The 14,893-nt window shown below is 38.1% G+C and overlaps 2 protein-coding genes across 4 annotated transcripts in view; one reads left to right on the top strand and one right to left on the bottom strand.

Annotated features, from left to right (window-relative positions):
- The window catches only part of LOC306884705 (serine/threonine-protein phosphatase 2A 56 kDa regulatory subunit delta isoform), a 34,223-nt gene extending 28,021 nt beyond the window's left edge, over positions 1-6,202 (top strand). Inside the window, exons 11-17 of the mRNA XM_079440822.1 lie at positions 82-252; positions 913-1,040; positions 1,156-1,257; positions 1,537-1,609; positions 3,390-3,431; positions 3,981-4,091; positions 5,166-6,202. Coding sequence (XP_079296948.1) covers positions 82-252; positions 913-1,040; positions 1,156-1,257; positions 1,537-1,609; positions 3,390-3,431; positions 3,981-4,091; positions 5,166-5,303 — 765 coding nt within the window. The 3' untranslated portion in view covers positions 5,304-6,202. The remainder of the gene's footprint in view (positions 1-81; positions 253-912; positions 1,041-1,155; positions 1,258-1,536; positions 1,610-3,389; positions 3,432-3,980; positions 4,092-5,165) is intronic.
- Positions 6,203-6,862: 660 nt separating this feature from the next.
- LOC306884714 (male-enhanced antigen 1-like) lies at positions 6,863-13,575 on the bottom strand. 3 transcript variants are annotated; one of them, XM_079440835.1, is made up of 5 exons: positions 13,404-13,575; positions 12,670-12,780; positions 9,314-9,581; positions 9,094-9,199; positions 7,470-8,217 (listed from the first exon to the last, which is right to left on the bottom strand). In XM_079440835.1, the coding sequence occupies exons 3-5, from the start codon at positions 9,572-9,574 to the stop codon at positions 8,054-8,056; spliced, it is 531 nt and encodes a 176-aa protein (XP_079296961.1). In that variant the 5' UTR covers positions 9,575-9,581; positions 12,670-12,780; positions 13,404-13,575; the 3' UTR covers positions 7,470-8,053. The 3 variants fall into 3 exon arrangements, with proteins under 3 accessions (XP_079296960.1, XP_079296961.1, XP_079296959.1); XM_079440834.1 differs by lacking the exons at positions 12,670-12,780; positions 13,404-13,575 and adding an exon at positions 9,798-10,673 and having other exon boundaries at positions 6,863-8,217; XM_079440833.1 differs by lacking the exons at positions 12,670-12,780; positions 13,404-13,575 and adding an exon at positions 9,798-9,898 and having other exon boundaries at positions 9,314-9,584.
- Between the last annotated feature and the right edge of the window lie 1,318 nt (positions 13,576-14,893).

Raw genomic sequence — 14,893 nt, forward strand, 5'->3', positions numbered from 1 at the left:
TCTGTTTGAATTCTCTTTTCATGGTGAACTTGAGAGAGCAAAGATGGCTTTCTCACAGCTTTTTGTTGCCTTCTGCATCAGGTGATTATGGGCCTGCTAAAGTTCTGGCCCAAGACCCACAGTCCTAAGGAGGTGATGTTTCTGAATGAGCTGGAGGAAATCTTGGATGTCATTGAGCCCTCAGAATTTGTTAAAGTCATGGAGCCTCTCTTTAGACAGCTGGCCAAGTGTGTATCAAGTCCGCACTTCCAGGTATTACAGCACAATAGTACTTTTCAAACTCCTTGAACATTGAGAGACTTATCTTACCGGTGACAGATTAAAAGAAAAGCTTTTTAATACTAGCATATGCATTCGTAACAATGATCTACAGTTGTAGTCAAAAGTTTACACACACCTTGCAGAATCTGCAAAATGTAAATTATTTTACCAAAATAAGAAGGATCGTACGAAATGCGTGTTATTGTTTTAGTACTGAACTGAATAAGATATTTCACATGTTTACATATAGTCCACAAGAGAAAATAATAGTTGAATTTATAAAAAATGGCCCCGTTCAAAAGTTTACATCCCCTTGATTCTCAATACTGTGTTCTTACCTGAATGTTCCACAGCTGTGTTTTTTTTTTGTTTAGTGATCCCTTGTTTGTCCTGAACATTTAAACTGCCTGCTGTTCTTCATAAAAATCCTTCAGGTCCCACAAATTCTTTGGTTTTTCAGCTTTTTTGTGTATTTGAACCTTTTCCAGCAATGACTATGATTTTGAGATCCATCTTTTCACACTGAGGACAAAAAAAACCTTTTGAACAGAATGAAGATGTGTACATTTTTCTTATTTTGCTGAAATATCTAAATATCTGGACCGTATGATATACTAGCTTTTGACTTCAACTGTATATAATGTGTTGTAGGTTGCTGAAAGAGCATTGTATTACTGGAACAATGAGTACATCATGAGCCTGATCAGTGACAATGCCGCCAAGATCCTCCCCATCATGTTTCCCGCTCTCTACAAGAACTCCAAGAGCCACTGGAACAAGTACAGCCACACTTCTGGAATTTTCACAGCCTGATGTTACATTAAGACACATCATATTCAAAACACCAGAAGAGAAACGCCGTCTGGACTAATGGAGCTGTGTTTCCTCCTGCAGGACAATCCATGGGCTTATCTACAATGCTCTGAAGCTCTTTATGGAGATGAACCAGAAGCTGTTTGATGACTGCACTCAGCAGTACAAGGCTGAAAAGCAGAAGTAAGTGAATGTGGGGGAATAGAGAGAATATGGGGGAGGGCGAAGGTGAAAAAAGATGTGTATGATTGCTCTCACATGAAGTGGCTGGTAAGATCTTGTCAGCAGTTGTCATTTATTTTGCATAGAGATAATGTCTAAATAAGCAGTTGTCTTTGTTTTGGTCAAATTTCTATACACATTTACTAAGCAAGTTGTGGCAGTCATATGTTATCCACATTTACATATGAGGGGTTTTCTCAGATGTATCCTAAACTCTGTGGTTTTACTGTTCTTCCCTAGAGAGAAGTACAAACTAAAGGAGCGGGAAGAAATGTGGCATAAAATTGAAGATCTAGCAAAACAGAACCCTCAGGTAATTTATTTTTTTATATAAAAGGATATATTTATTCAGATTAGGGGTGTAACGGTACACAAATATGACGGTTTGGTACATACCTCAGTTTTAACGTCACTGTTCAATATGATTTCAGTACAGCAGGGGGAAAAGTAAAAAAATAATAAGCGGTTTACTGAACAAGTTGCTCTTTCTTTAAATACGTTCAGTTGTAATTAAAATGATCTTGGTGATAAAAATGTACCTCAAACTATAGGGAGCCCTTTTACATTATAAGGTTACAATTGACAACCCAAACTTAAATTTAATTACTGTTTGTTTTTAAATATAATAATCAACACACAACTTGTAAAATTGTAAGCAAAAATGTGAATTGCACAATGCAGTTTTTAAATTAACTTATAAATTATAAAAATTCTATTTGTTAAAGTATATTCAATTACACAGTGGCTGTCATAACGTCTCATAACAGATTAATTTAAAGATACATTAAATGATTAAGACTATCAGGTAAAGTCAAATATTAGGAGTATATAGTATTTCACGAAATGCTCTTCTCTAGACTTCATTTCTAGCAGATAACGAGCTGTGGACACTGATGGCATTTTGTTTACAAGCTGTTTTGTTGACGTCTTTCTGCAGTTGAAACACTGATTGAGCGATTACATGAGGGAGGAGATGTTAATTCATGTAGATTCGTGTTAAAACGTAGTAAAGAGGAAGGAATGATCGCATTCCCACGCGCTCCGCTCTGCACAAGTCTGCGGTGTGTTAAAGCTCAGACACGGGAACCGGAGCTGATCACGGCCGCTCGAGTCAATGCTTGTGTTTATACCAGCACGTTTCTGAACCGTCCCAGAAGCAGCTCTCCAAGGCGTTTATACAGCGATCTGTCAGGCCACATCAAAGACTGTTTTATTGTTTGAATTTCCTGGAGAAAATAAAAATGCTGTATTAATGCCGAAAGACCCGTACCGGAAATGTTCGGTACGAATACGTGTACCGTTACACCCCTAATTCAGACTAAATAAATCAAAGTGAGTATGAAGACTTTGTAATGTTACAGAGTTTCACTGTTTCAAATAAATGCTGTAATTTTGAACTTTCTATTCATCAAATGAATAAGTATGACAGTTCTCACAAAAATATTAAGCAGCACTTTGTTTTCAGCATTGATAATAAGAAATGTTACTTTAGCGTATAATAATTTCTGAAGGATCATGTGATGCATCACAGGAATAAATTCCATTTTAAAATATAATTCGAATAATAATAAAAAACTTTCAATTGTAATAATATTTCACAGTATTAATGTTTTTACTGTATTTTTGACAAACAAATGCAGCCTTGGTGAGCAGAAGAGACTCCTTTCAAAAAAATGTTTTAATAAATCTTAACCGCAAACTTTTAAATAGTTGTGTACATATAAAGACAAACAAACAGGACATAGTCAAACTCACTGAAGTCATATATGTATATGGATATTAATTAAATAAATGTTATCAGATGTACAAGCTTCAATATTGCTAGTGGTATAGATATATTTACCTTTATTCCCAAAGCATTGTGTGTGACTAAAACAGCCTGGTTCACTTAATTACTGGTAAGTATACGGGGGAGTTTCCTTTCTTTTTTTTCTCCTGTAATCAGTATGAATTGACTCCAAACTACAACTCATCTCTCTTGAGCCACCAGTGTGCTCTGAGGGCAAACACAAAAAGAGCCCAGAGTTTAATCAGACGTGATGAGGGATCCTATGAATGTGTGTTAGTCAACTATACGTTTTGGATTTTCACAGAGTACAAAGATTCAGCTGCGGCCCGGTCTGGCTCAAGAGGAGGTGAGTCATTTATTTCTCTAAACATAATAGTTATGTATTCATCTTACTCTTTGGGTTACTTTCATCTTTCCTACCAAGTTCTGTTGAGGTGTAGGGTGGGTGGCATGAACAAAATCCTATATGAGTAATTCAATATCAGTTTTGCTGGGAACTCAACATAAATGGTTTATATTTTAATAACCATACACTTATGTCTATTTTTGCATAATTCAGTAAATTAAATACTTTGAAAGGTGCTTAATCTCATCTGATCATGTTTTTTTTTCCTCATCATATATTTGTGATGTTATGGATGCAAACAAAGTATTCATAATGAATAATCTGGATTGACATTTATGTAATACTTAAGTTAAAGACAAAAGACTGAAACAGTGACACTAAGTTCACACTAATTTCTTTTCGGATGAGCCATATTCAAGCCCTTCATAAAATGGCTTATATACACATCATTTGAGTTCTGTATCAATGCAGCAAGTTGCTAGTATAAACATATTATTGTGACAGATGTACGTTTAGGTGTGAACTGAGCACATGTTTGTGTATGTGCAGTATATGATGTATAATGAAGGAGGGATGCCCCTGTACTCAATGGAGACAGAGACCCCTACAGCCGAGGACATCCAGCTGCTGAAGAAGACGGTGGAATCAGAAGCCACACAGGTACAATCAAACACAGATTTTCACAGGAACAAAAGCTGCACGAACAATAGATTTATGTGTCAACATGCAAGTTTGTTTTGGAGCATAGGTGCCAAACTCATTTCTTAAAATTTGATGTAGGCTACCTGATGCAGTACATGCTTTCTGGACCTAATAAGGTAAAACAAACAAAAAAATTAATAAACTTGCTGCTTTAGTCTATAAAATTGTGTAAAAACAAAACCTGGCCAACGATATCCTTTGGGTTGGATATCTTTTGTTGTAATAAGCCACCTGAAACCAAACATTTGTGTTAATGTTTGGCCTGAATAAAAGAAACTAACTAATTTTAATTTAAGGTTTGCTTTTTAGTCCAACAGCATCAAATCAGTGTTAAAGAGATGGTTCACTCAAATATGAAAATGCTTATTAATTACTCACCCTGTCGCTCCAAACCCGCAAGACCTTCGTTCATTTTCAGAACACAAATTAAGATATTGTTGATGAAATCCGAAAGCTTTTGGACCCTCCATAGACAGCACCACAACTACCACGTTCAAGGCCCAGAAAGTTAGTAAGGACATTGTTAAAATAATCCATGTGACATCAGTGATTCAACTGTAATTTTATGAAGCTACGAGAATACTTTTTGTGCACAAACAAAACAAAAATACCTACTTTATTCAACAATTTGTTCTCTTCCGGTCAGTCTCCACCTCCATTCACGAGAGCTACTACTTTAGCTGAAAAAATAATTTTAAATAAATCATAGATATATGACTACCAATAAAAGTAACAATAATATGTACAGTATATACTTTTTAGCAATTGTTTTTCCATTGTTGTGCCAAACAGACCATGCACAAAAAACCATCTGACAAACAGCGTGCGAGAACTGCAATCATGTGAAAGTTTTGGACTACTCCAGCAATTGACTACTTGTTTGTTTTTTTCACACTGTCAAATAAAAAGGCTTATAAAGCATAAGTGCGTTCCGCTGAACACACATGCCTAAGTGTTAAAACTGAAGTATACTTTGGGCTTTAGTTTAACTGTAATATGCATGTCTCAGTAATATAACCATTTTGTTTACAGGGGTTGAAAGAAATCAAGAAAGAAAAGGTTTTGATGAGGCGAAAGTCTGAGCTGCCGCAGGACGTGTATACTATAAAAGCCCTGGAAGCTCACAAGCGAGCGGAGGAGTACCTGACGGCCAACCAGGAAGCCCTCTGACCGGGAAGCACCGCCACTCTTCACCGCGCCTAAACTGTCCCTCTCGTCTTGGTCCAAAATTGTCGCCTGCTGTAACCCACCTCTCTATTCCTCTGCCTCTATCCATACTCTCTTCCTCCCTCGCTGTTGGAGAGCCCCGTCTGCAAAAATCCAGCCCGCAGAGCACTGGAGAGCTCCCATGAACTCTGTCCCACCCCCTATGTGCGCACAAACACTTTCCAAAGTCTTCACAAATCCATAGCTGCTGATCCTCACAGCCAACAGAAGCAGTTAGAAAGTAGTGTGGGTTACAAACAAAGTATGCTCTTGTTGTGGTTTGTTTTTCTCTCCACACCACTTTATTTTGCCCACTTTATACTGTCTCCATTCCGCCCGCATGTTCCCTATCCCGTTTTTGCCTCTGCTTGAGAGCTTCTCCTGTATTCCAATCACTGCCGCTGTAAATCTCTTCGCAATGAAGGGGCCACACTTAACTAAATGAATCATGTTACTCAAGATAAATGAAGACCTCAATGGAGACGGTGACCCTGTGTTGGATTTTCCTGTGTGGGCTCAGCGTAGGGTCTGTAGCCAAACGGGAGCGATCGGGGCTATTCTTGATGTCAAACAAAAAACTGCATGGAGAAACTTCTTTACTAAGGAGCTTAATGAATTAGACATGCAAATTGGAGATTTGCCAATCAATTTCAGATGCTTCCCTAGATATACACCTGAAATAGTTTCTCCATAGTGGCCTGGTGCTGTAAATGCTTCAGGTAGTCATCTGAAGAAGTCATTTTTGAGGTCACGGCCACATATTAAGAGGCAGAGGCTGAAAAGTTCGACCTAATCCGTTGGCTGTTTTCTCACCGATTGTGTTAATGATCGTCAAAAACGAAAAAAAAAGGAGATTTGTGTAAGCAATCATCTCTATATACACCACCAGCAGAGTGCTTGATGAAAATAGTGTAAAAGTAGTAGGGGAAAAGACGAGAATGTGCTCTACACGCATGCACCAGTGGCCTATTGGTCCTTACTGCACTTGCGTTTATCTTTTCGTTTTAAGACTTGTACCTCTTTTACAGATACCCATCAAATCGAAATGTCCTTTTTCACCGCCTAGCTTCAGTAAGGTGTCTTGTTTTTGCTTCATAGGTTTCTGTGATGTATAAAAACTAGAAAAGAACGAAAAACAAACTCCCATCGAGCCTTTAAAAAGGAAACCGTTCAAGATCGGGAACTACCGTCCTGTCCAAAATTGTACGTCTTATTTTGTTTTTTTCACTTTAAAGCGCCTAAGCAATATTTTTTTCAGGAATCAGAACTGTATGGAGAACATGCACTGGTCTAGTATACGATCAAGCGCCATACAATCCTCCTGATAGGACTATATACTTGCAGAGAAAAGATACTCGCTTACCTGTCCAGGCTTAATATATGGAAAACCGACAGCCTGCAGTTGCTGTCGCAAATACTTGTATATTGTCATGTATATTGCTTATGATTGCACCCTTGCCCACCCCATGCCCTTCAGTATTCCCTCTTTCTGCCCCAAGTTCATCTTTTCTTTCATTCTGTTTGCTTGTACGACTCCTTTCTAATGCAAGATGTCCCCTCTCTGTTGTAAAGGTCTGTCTCGTGAAGTGTCACTTTGATCATTCCAATAGCGAGGGAACATTTACTCCTCCTACAGGCTGCTGGACAATGCAAAAGGTCTCGCTGTAATTCGCCCAGATGTCCACTTGCTGTGCATTCAAGCTGCTACACTTCCTCCATCGCTCCAAACGTGTGCATACATTTCGATTTGTGCTGTTACAGCCTATTAGTATGCAGTGCAGAGATGAACTCTTGAAATCATTAGCTGTTTGAAGTGTTGTAACGTCACCTCGGCCTGTCGGCGTACGGGAATGACTTGTCCGTGCAATCAAGAGCATGAATTGCCAACCTTGTTGCCTCTACATAATAGACCAAAACATTCCAGAAACAATCAGAGGCAACTTCACTCTTGAACACAGCATGCTTCCTTTCTCAATGCAGCTTGACAGGCGGATGGCGGCCGGTGTTCAGCTTGTCCGGCTGCAACAAGAAACCGAAGGAAATTAAGAAAGTATGGGTCTCTCCACACTCGCCTGTCCCTTTCCCTCCTCTCCCAGTCCTCCTTCCCAAGTCTGACACTAATCTTAAGCTGCTTTCCAGGTCATATGTACATATGTTGTACTTTAATTAGGTTGAGCATTACATAGTATGAAAGTCATATTTTGTACAGATGTTCATGTATGTACAGAACAAAAATAAAGAAACACAAAAGATGTGACGGCCATTTGTGTTGCTTGAGCCGTGTGAGAGATATAAAGGGTCAGTCACTCATTGCACAGGTATCAACAGTCAGATTAATGGAGATGAGAGTATTACTGAGATGCACCATTACGCTTCTATACTGTCATACAAAAGCAACCACTAAGTTTTGCAAAATTCTTCACTTTACAAAAAAAAGCAATAGAACACACGGCATCATTAATACAACTGGGTTGAAAAACTTTAGGACAGTTTTTGCCTACTCTGTAACTGCATCAACTGGGCACTGCCTGTGTATCAGTTCAAAGCAATTAAAAGGCAAGCTATTAGATTTCCATTTCAAGAATTTCAGTCCACAGTTTGTATAAACCACAACTAAAGAATGCCTTTTGATTTGTTTGAGATGTCAGAAGCGCTGTTTCATGTTTCTGCAGTGTGAGATGTGCAGTAGGTGAGATGAGGCTCTTGAAACGGTTTCACTTGCGTTCCAGTGTCAGGCCTGCAGAGCTTTGTTTGGACTGAAGCGTCTGCTGGACCATGTCTTTCCACTGGTCATCGGAGATCTCCTGGGCCCAGGCAGGGATTCCTAGTGTCGGCAAATTTACTGCCGCCATGGTCCTTTTCACCAGCTCAACGTGATCTGTGAACAGAAGAGAAAATATCAAATATATTGGTACCTAAAATATATATTTTATAATGCTGGTAAATATATTGGTTGATATTTGTGCTTTATTTTAAATGTATCTATATTGGTATAAGATAATGGAGATTTGATTGTGCATACTCATTTTTGTATTACATTTATCTTTAGTGTGATCCTTTAAAGTCTTAAAAATACTAATATTTTAAAAACCCTGAATATAAAGGGAAAAAAAAACAGTAAAATGTGAGGTCTAATTGAAGATTTTAAAATTATACATTTTAATGTTACTGTACATTTAAGAAAAATAGTACATATTTTTAATATTGGACATTAATAGGCCATAACATAAAAATAACTTTTTGACCAGTAAAAAAAATAATTGACAAGTTTAATTTCACCTGTTATAAAATTCCAAACAAATGTTTTAAAATTACTCCATTAAATTCAACAATTTTGTGCACTTTATTTTCCCTTCTGTTAATTTCTAAATTCTATCTATCTATATTTATATATATATTATTCGAGTTAAATTCAGCAATTTTGTGTAGTTTCCTATTTTCTAGTATTGTTTTCTTTAAAACGGCCATTTAAAATGATCAGTCATGTAAGTCAAGTCAAATATATGTATATACTGTATATGTAAATCTTTTTCACAATACACATTGTTTCACAGAAAATCATATTGTTTACAATAACAGTAATTATAGTCACATTTAGCAGATTAAAGCTGGGTTATAGTATGATTTACATTATGCAATGACAAACAATCAAGCAGTTTTTTTTATATAGCAGATTAGCTATGCAGTTTGGTCCCACACACTGACAGAGAACTAATGCAACAGTGAGTGACATGAAGTCTGTTCTCTTTCTCACCTGCATCCATGGGAATGGACGCTTGACTAATATGTGCAGCAGCTCCTTCAGGATCCTCTTCATCGCTGTCAGGAGGAGGAGGCTGGGGCAGGAACAGACCCATGGCCTGCAAAAATGGTCATAATGATGGCAAGAGGTTCATTTATTAAAGTAATTAGTGAGTAAGCCATCCAACACTGGTCCACATTGAGTAAGCAGAGCGATGCAAGCCTCCCTGTACCTCTATTCTGTCCTGGACGTCCTGCAGCTGCTCTGCGGTGGTTCCCTCGTCCGCTGGCTCTGTGTGTGCGCCGTTCATCCCGTCTGGGTCTTGATTCAGAGGCTGATAGTAGTATCCAGCGCTGTCCTCGTCCTCCTCCATGTCCTCTCCGCTCCACTCCTCCGGCGCCGCGGTGTCTGAGGGCCGGTCCTGCAGCGCATCCTCCTCGGGGTTCGGTAAGATTCTCTCGGGACCCATCTCTCTGGCCCTCGCCACTTCCATTCACCAGCTGCTAACAGACACAGAGAGACTTTCAGCTCGGCAGCTGTTCAAACACTGTTAGAATATATGTGTTATACATGTGTGTTGTGTAGAATAAACAACCACCTGTCAAAGTAAGCTTAAGATTAACATCCTGTTGGTTTATATAACGTTATACTTACAATTCCAGGATACTGACTAACGAGCACGACTTGCTGTAAATAATCTGATGATTTAATCTTACCTGTTTCTTCTGTGGAGCTCTTTTATCCGAATGTTTTTAGCAGCTGTGTCTGTATCAGAGAGCCAGTATTTGCTTCCGGTTCTGCGCAGAAGCACAACTGCGCATTGATTGCGTCACGACACGTCGACGCGCTAAGCGACTGAATGTTAAAAAAAAGATATTTATTTTTTTAATGTAGTTTAACTTTAATATTAGCTTCTCTTCTATTTGTGTTCGTGAAGCCATGTTTATTCTACTTTATTTTCATTTAGCAAATTATAGTTTGTCATTTGATTTCATGTTTCTTATTCTTTCATGAATGAATAAATAAATAAATCTACGAGGGCGAGTAATTAAAGAATTCTGAGTGAATTGTGAAAACATTTTCGTCAGTAATGCGTTGAAGTGTTGCGTGTATCGCCACGAGGTGGCGTTTCTGTGTGTTTGAGCAGGAAATGACCGTAATTTGTCAGCCGGGTGTACTTGGACGAGACCGATCCAAATCTATTCTGTGTTATTGTTGAGCCCCACGAAAGGCACAAACACATTATAAAGCACCATAAAGTTTTAATGCATTATATTTGAAGAGTTCTGAAGCTGTTCCATAGTTTAATCTGTGGTGCAGATGAATATTTAAGTTGTTAAATTCAAGTTTAGGTAAACTCTTCTCTCCGCTGCGGCTGTCTGTCATCCTCCATTCAGGTTCAAACTGCGTGTCACGTGCGGTTACTACAGTCTAACTCTCTTCAAGAGCGCACAGTTACTGAGGTTTAAAACTGTTAATAGAAAAGGATCAATAAACTTTATACACTATGCACCAATATCTTTTCCCTTTGTACCTTGAACTTGTCTGTGCGGACTCGGAGGGGCTCCGTGTTGCTTCAAGTGCATCATTCTGTCGACGGGATGCGCAGAAGCGCTTTGTGCCGCTCTGTATTGGAGCCTTTAGTTTTATAATACTTTTGTGCAATGAAAGATTATTAATAGTCGTTCTTGTTCTGTCCTATATTGCTGAATCATTACTGTGCTATAGATTTAAAAGAAATGTCTTTTAATTTTACAGCATATATTTATATATAAATAAATGTATTTGCTTGCTTTTTCATGAATGTATTTTACAACAATACAAAGAGCAATGTGTACCATTTTACCAGATTTAATTCTACACTAAATAAACAAAAATGTTTCACTAGGTTTTATAAAATTGTATCTTTTGCTGCTGAACTATCCACTAACCTAGTTTATAATAGTATTTTTGTCCTAGATTATAATTATATATTTGTTATTTTTCGTTAAAATGAAGTTATCTATAGTAGATTGTGTATAACACACACAAGAGAACACAGAGAAATGTAGAGATTCTACATCTATTTAAAAAAACTGCGCTGGCATCGGATTGGATTGGTATCGGATTGGATTGGCATCGGATCGGATTGGTATCGGATCGGATTGGTATCGGATTGGATTGGCATCGGATCGGATTGGTATCGGATCGGATTGGTATCGGATTGGATTGGCATCGGATCGGATTGGTATCGGATCGGATTGGTATCGGATCGGATTGGTATCGGATCGGATTGCTATCGGATTGGATTGGTATCGGATCGGTATCGGATCGGATTGGTATCGGATTGGATTGGTATCGGATTGGATTGGTATCGGCAGATACTCTGAATTTTCAGCATCAGATCGGTTCTGAAAGAAAATGGTATCGTTGCATCCCTAATTCACATTTGTGTTTTAGGAAGCCAAACAAATCAGAATATTAAAGTAATAGCCATATATTGTAAAACAATTGCACTGTAAAATAAATGAAAATGAATATTTCATAGGTATATTATTTTTGCTTTACACTACAGTAGGGAACTTACAATACTTCTTCCCTGATTTCTACACTTGAAAGATACATTTTGAATTTGGACAGCATTTAATCCGCTAGCTGTCAGCAATTCATACTGCACTTTTAATAATAATAATAATAATAATAATATTATTAAGGTACATTTATATAGCACTTTTCTGGGTACTCAAAATGCTTTACATGGAAGGGGGGTGTCTCCTCATCCACCACCAATGTGCAGCATCCACCTGGATGATGCGACGGCAGCCATATTGCGCCAGAACGCCCACCACACACCAGCTTACGGGTGGAGAGGAGACAGTGATGAAGCCAATCAGTGTATGGAGATGATTAGGAGGCCAATGGGCGAATTTGGCCAGGATGCCGGGGTTACACCCCTACTCTTTTTTGAAGGACATCCTGGGATTTTTAATGACCACAGAGAGTCAGGACCTCGGTTTAACGTCTCATCCAAAAGACGGTGCTTGTTGACAGTATAGTGTCCCCATCACTACACTGGGGCGTTAGGACCCACGCAGACTGCAGGGTGAGCACCCCCTGCTGGCCTCACTACCAACTCTTCCAGCAGCAACCTAGTTTTCCCAGGAGGTCTCCCATCCAGGTACTGACCAGGCTCAGCCCTGCTTAGCTTCAGTGGGCAACCAGTCTTGGGGTGATATGGCTACCGACAGCTTTTAAGCTTTCATTTTGAAGGAAAACTCCAGCTTCAGTGTAAACATGCTTACAAAAACACATCTCACTACAAATCTAGTGAAATGCTGTAATAATCTGCTGTGAAAATAATGCATAACTGGTGGCTCGTGTTCCCAAACGCGTGCTAAACTCACAGCACATGCAATAAATGAGGTTCAGTGCATTCACATTGTATCTTCATGGCTTCAAAACAGTTAAAACCTTGAATTTTCACTACATAATACAAACAGACATATGAAAGGGAAAACGCCAAGAAAGACCAGCAACATTCACTGAGGGTATACACTGATGTTTTTGATAAAAATGACATAAGTGTTGATAATATAAAGCTGCACACACCTGAAGGTGAGGCCAAGCTGCCTCTAGAGTGGGTTCGCCCTCCTCTGGGTCAAACTCTGCTCCCGTGGGGTTGGAAGAGGGCGGCAGAGTCCTGAACAAGTTTACAGAAAACTGGAAAGAAATGCACATTATCTGTCATTACGTGAACAGAGAAACTACCTATTCAAAGAATATAGTAAAAATACTGTAATATTTCTATCTGCTATATCATAAAGAAATATGCATTAGAGACCTTAAAAGAAAAAAACTAACACAGTAGAGTTCTCACAATACCTTTTTTGTATCACAACGCCAAGTAATATTAGGACCAAGTGAGTAGTGATAGTAGTATTGTGTGGATCTGTCTTTTACAGACACTTTTCTGTTGTATTTATCATTTCAAGTTGACAAAATTATTATTGCTACACTGGAATATTGTTACCCAAATTCAAATATTTTTAAACAGATTTTAATTGCTTCACTTTCCCACAGAAAAATGTCAAAAGACAATAGAGCCAAAACGTTTACTTTAAACTTGAGTTTTCAATAAGCATTACAAATCCCAAACCTCTCTAAAATCCACCAAACTTATCATGAGAGGCACTTATGCTGTTGCTTTTGCTTTTCTTCCCCCAAATGCACTATTTTTAAGGGTTGGCTCATGTAGAGATGTGTCAGATGTACTACTTTTGAAGGTACATTTACAAAAAACTGGTAATGTCATAGTGGTTCGTGTACTGTAATCGAATCTATACCTGTGGAACCGACAGCACACGCGGTGTTCATCTAATGAAGATCTTCATATAGCTCTAGCAAACCATAGCCTTTGCAGATTTGCTTTCAACTGACTGTAGATCCAAAGCCACGTCTTCAACGCTCTTAATGTTCATAAACTTTCTGTTATCTGAGTGAGAACCGCTTCAGCGTGCGGCAGGGAACTGAACGAATCATTCAAATTGATTCGTGAACCGATTCACTGGTTTGCCAACTGGTTTGATCGAGCCTTCGAACAGAATTGACTCAAAAGAATGAATCATTCGCGAACGGGCATCGCTCGTTGCCCAGAGAAAGGTAGACGGCGCGTTTGGAATAAACTGAAGCATTTTTATCTTTATTATTACGTACTGCATTAAGATAAAGTAACGTGAGGAGCGTCGCCCACAGTAACTAAGTAAAAGTACCGTTTTTTCACTAAAAATGTACTTGAGTAAGAGTAAAAGTACCCAATTTTAAATATACTCTAAAACTAAAAAATTTACTCAAGTAAATGTAGCGAAGTAAATGTAACTCGTTACTACCCACCTCTTACATTAGGACAGAACTTTCTGTGTGTCCAACCAATGGCAATAGAACTGGAAATCATAAGGATTTTAACCATTGTGGTTCCAATGCAGATTCCTTAATAGTTCCATTAAGTTTTTTTTTTTTTTTTTGTACTTTTGAGGAAGAAATATTTAGAGAAAAGAAATTGCATTTACATCACTCAGCAGTCTATTGCCAAACGATGTTATACGTTAAAATACATTCAAGGCAAAGACATGTAACAGTTCATTCAGATGGTGTTTACACAGACATATTAGCAATAATTTGTAGCTCAGTGAGTCTTTTTAATTTAGTATCCACTCCTATTGATTCAGTGCTTTTCATTTAGTTAAAATGCCTCATAATTTATATTTGTATTATTTATTTGGCAGCAGGGACTTAAAGGGACAGTTCACCCAAAAATGAAAATTGGGTCATCATTTACTCACCCTCAAGTAGTTCCAAACCTGTATGAATGTCTTTGTTCTGCTGAACAGAAAGGAAGATATTAAATATATAAAGATATAAATTAAAGGAAATAAACATTTGAAATATATCAGTCTGTGTGTAATGAATGAATCTAATATACAAGTTTCACTTTTTGAATGGTATTACTGAAATAAATCAACTTTTTCATGATATTCTAATTTTATGACCAGCACCTGTATATGCTTATCCGAATGCATAGCATTTGAAAGTATACTCCTTTTGATAACAGGCCCAAACACAGGTGGTTGAAATAGAAGCACTACAAAGTTTCATCTTTATGTTAGTTTTGGTACCTTTTTAAGTTGCGGGCAACTGTTAATCTAGTCACAAAAAAAGTATTTTGTCATCACAGCCTCCAAAAGTTTGATGTTGTTCCATCTCTTAAGCCAAAGTCACCACCAGGGGCACCGACTAATTAGTGGAATAAAAAAAAAATCAAGGTTCATGCTGAGCA

Source organism: Barbus barbus (assembly GCF_936440315.1).
Source record: "Barbus barbus genome assembly, chromosome: 18".
NCBI classification, from domain to species: domain Eukaryota; kingdom Metazoa; phylum Chordata; class Actinopteri; order Cypriniformes; family Cyprinidae; genus Barbus; species Barbus barbus.